The following is a 3,087-nucleotide window of genomic DNA, read 5'->3' as shown; positions in this document are numbered from 1 at the left end:
CGGCGGTTTTGGGAGGGGGGGGATTGTGAGGGGAAAGAGGAAGATTTTGAGGTGAAAAAGGCAAGTTTTGATGTAAAAAAGGCAGGTTTGGGGGTCTTGGGGAGATTTTGGGGTGAAAAGGGCAGTTTTGGGGGCGTGGGGGAAATTCTGAGGTAAAAGGGGCAGATTTTGGGGTGGGGCCTGATTTTGGGGTGAAAAGAGCAGATTTTGGGGTGTGGGTGGAAATTTTCAGGTGAAAAAGGCAGATTTTGGGGTGAAAGGGGCAGATTTTGAGGGGAAAAAGGCAGATTTGTGGGTGTGGGGTCAGATTTTGGGGTAAAGGGCAGATCTGGGGTGAAAGAGGCAGATTTGGGGGTCTGGGATGAGATTTGGGGGTGAAAGGGGGCAAATCTGGGAATCTTGGGGCAGGTTTGGGGGTGAAAGGGAGATTTTGGGGTGAAAGGGTCAGATTTTGGGGTGCAAAAGGCAGATTTTGGGGTGTGGGGGTGGATTTGAGGGTAAAAGGGGCAGATTTGGGGTGAAAGAGGCAGATTCTGGGGTGTGGGGTCAGATTTTGGGGTGAAATGGGCAGATTTGGGGGTCTGGGAGGGGATGGGGGTGAAAGGGGCAGATTTGATGTGAGAGGACAGAATTTGGGGCTAGAGGGGGAGATTTGGGGGTGAAAAAAGGCTGATTGTGGGGTGAAAGGGCCAGATTTTGGGGCATGGGGGCAGATTTGGGGATGAAAGAGGCAGATTTGGGGCTCTGGAGGCAGATTTGGGGGCAAAGAGGGTAGATTTTGGGTGTGGGGAGAAATTTTGGGGTGAAAAGAGGCAGATTTGGGGTGAAAAGGGGCGGGGACACACTGGGAGGCACTGGGAACTACTGGGAGGGCACGGGGACACACTGGGAGGCACTGGGAACTACTGGGAGGGCACGGGGACACACTGGGAGGCACTGGGAACTACTGGGAGGGCACGGGGACACACTGGGAGGCACTGGGAACTACTGGGAGGGCACGGGGACACACTGGGAGGCACTGGGAACTACTGGGAGGGCACGGGGACACACTGGGAGGCACTGGGAACTACTGGGAGGGCACGGGGACACACTGGGAGGCACTGGGAACTACTGGGAGGGCACGGGGACACACTGGGAGGCACTGGGAACTACTGGGAGGGCACGGGGACACACTGGGAGGCACTGGGAACTACTGGGAGGGCACGGGGACACACTGGGAGGCACTGGGAACTACTGGGAGGGCACGGGGACACACTGGGAGGCACTGGGAACTACTGGGAGGGCACGGGGACACACTGGGAGGCACTGGGAACTACTGGGAGGGCACGGGGACACACTGGGAGGCACTGGGAACTACTGGGAGGGCACGGGGACACACTGGGAGGCACTGGGAACTACTGGGAGGGCACGGGGACACACTGGGAGGCACTGGGAACTACTGGGAGGGCACGGGGACACACTGGGAGGCACTGGGAACTACTGGGAGGGCACGGGGACACACTGGGAGGCACTGGGAACTACTGGGAGGGCACGGGGACACACTGGGAGGCACTGGGAACTACTGGGAGGGCACGGGGACACACTGGGAGGCACTGGGAACTACTGGGAGGGCACGGGGACACACTGGGAGGCACTGGGAACTACTGGGAGGGCACGGGGACACACTGGGAGGCACTGGGAACTACTGGGAGGGCACGGGGACACACTGGGAGGCACTGGGAACTACTGGGAGGGCACGGGGACACACTGGGAGGCACTGGGAACTACTGGGAGGGCACGGGGACACACTGGGAGGCACTGGGAACTACTGGGAGGGCACGGGGACACACTGGGAGGCACTGGGAACTACTGGGAGGGCACGGGGACACACTGGGAGGCACTGGGAACTACTGGGAGGGCACGGGGACACACTGGGAGGCACTGGGAACTACTGGGAGGGCACGGGGACACACTGGGAGGCACTGGGAACTACTGGGAGGGCACGGGGACACACTGGGAGGCACTGGGAACTACTGGGAGGGCACGGGGACACACTGGGAGGCACTGGGAACTACTGGGAGGGCACGGGGACACACTGGGAGGCACTGGGAACTACTGGGAGGGCACGGGGACACACTGGGAGGCACTGGGAACTACTGGGAGGGCACGGGGACACACTGGGAGGCACTGGGAACTACTGGGAGGGCACGGGGACACACTGGGAGGCTACTGGGAGCCACTGGAATAATGCCTGGAGAGCACTGGGAGGGCACTGGAATCTACTGGGGCAGCACTGGGAGGACACTGGGAACTGCTGGGAGGTGTCAGGGCTGGACTGGGAAGTACTGGGAGCTGCTGGGAGGCACTGGGGCAGCACCTGGGGAGTACTGGGAGTTACTGGGCCTTACTGGGAGCAACTGGGAGGCACTGGGAGCTTGCAGGCAGCGTGGCCAAGCACCCCAGTGCCCCGAGGTGGTAGTGGGGGGGATACTGGGAGGCACTGGGAGCTACTGGGAGGCACTGGGGCAGCACCAGGAGACTACTGGGGGTTACTGGTCTATACTGCGATGAACTGGTTTATACTGGGATGGTTGCAAGGAGCGTGGGGAAGCAGCTGAGCACCCCGAGGTGTCACCAGGAGGGTCCTGAGAGTTCCTGGGGCTGCACTGGGAGCTACTGGGAGGCACTGGGGCAGCATGAGGAGGGCAGTGGGCCATACTGGGCTATGCTGGGCTGAACTGGGGGTGACTGGTTTGTACTGGGATGGCTGCAGGCAGCATCGCAAAGCATCTGAGAACTTCAAGGTGGCACCAGGGGGTTTCTGAGAGCTCCTGGAGCAGCACTGGGAGCTACTGGGACACCTTGGGGCAGCACCGGGAGACCAGTTGGGGTTCCTGGGCTATACTGGGCTGAACTGGGAGTGACTGGTTTGTACTGGGACCGGCTACAGGCAGCATCGCCAAGCGGCTGAGCTCGGTGGGGGCGGAGAACACGGAGGAGAACCGGCGCTGGTACCGGCAGCTGCTCTTCACCGCCGACAGCCGGGTGGACGCCTGCATCGGGGGGGGCATCCCCTTCCCCGCGACCCCCCACCAGAAGGGGGACGCT

General features: G+C 61.4%; 1 protein-coding gene across 1 annotated transcript in view; it reads left to right on the top strand.

Annotated features, from left to right (window-relative positions):
- The first annotated feature begins 2,546 nt into the window (after window positions 1-2,546).
- The window catches only part of LOC103925596, a 12,611-nt gene continuing 12,070 nt past the window's right edge, over window positions 2,547-3,087 (top strand). The window contains exons 1-2 of the mRNA XM_009334328.1: window positions 2,547-2,554; window positions 2,901-3,084. Of these exons, the coding sequence (XP_009332603.1) occupies window positions 2,547-2,554; window positions 2,901-3,084 (192 nt within the window). The remainder of the gene's footprint in view (window positions 2,555-2,900; window positions 3,085-3,087) is intronic.

Source organism: Pygoscelis adeliae, unplaced genomic scaffold (assembly GCF_000699105.1).
Source record: "Pygoscelis adeliae isolate BGI_AS28 unplaced genomic scaffold, ASM69910v1 Scaffold781, whole genome shotgun sequence".
NCBI classification, from domain to species: Eukaryota; Metazoa; Chordata; class Aves; order Sphenisciformes; family Spheniscidae; genus Pygoscelis; species Pygoscelis adeliae.
Note: the sequence above shows the minus strand (reverse complement) of the source record. Positions and strands in the feature narration are given on the sequence as shown.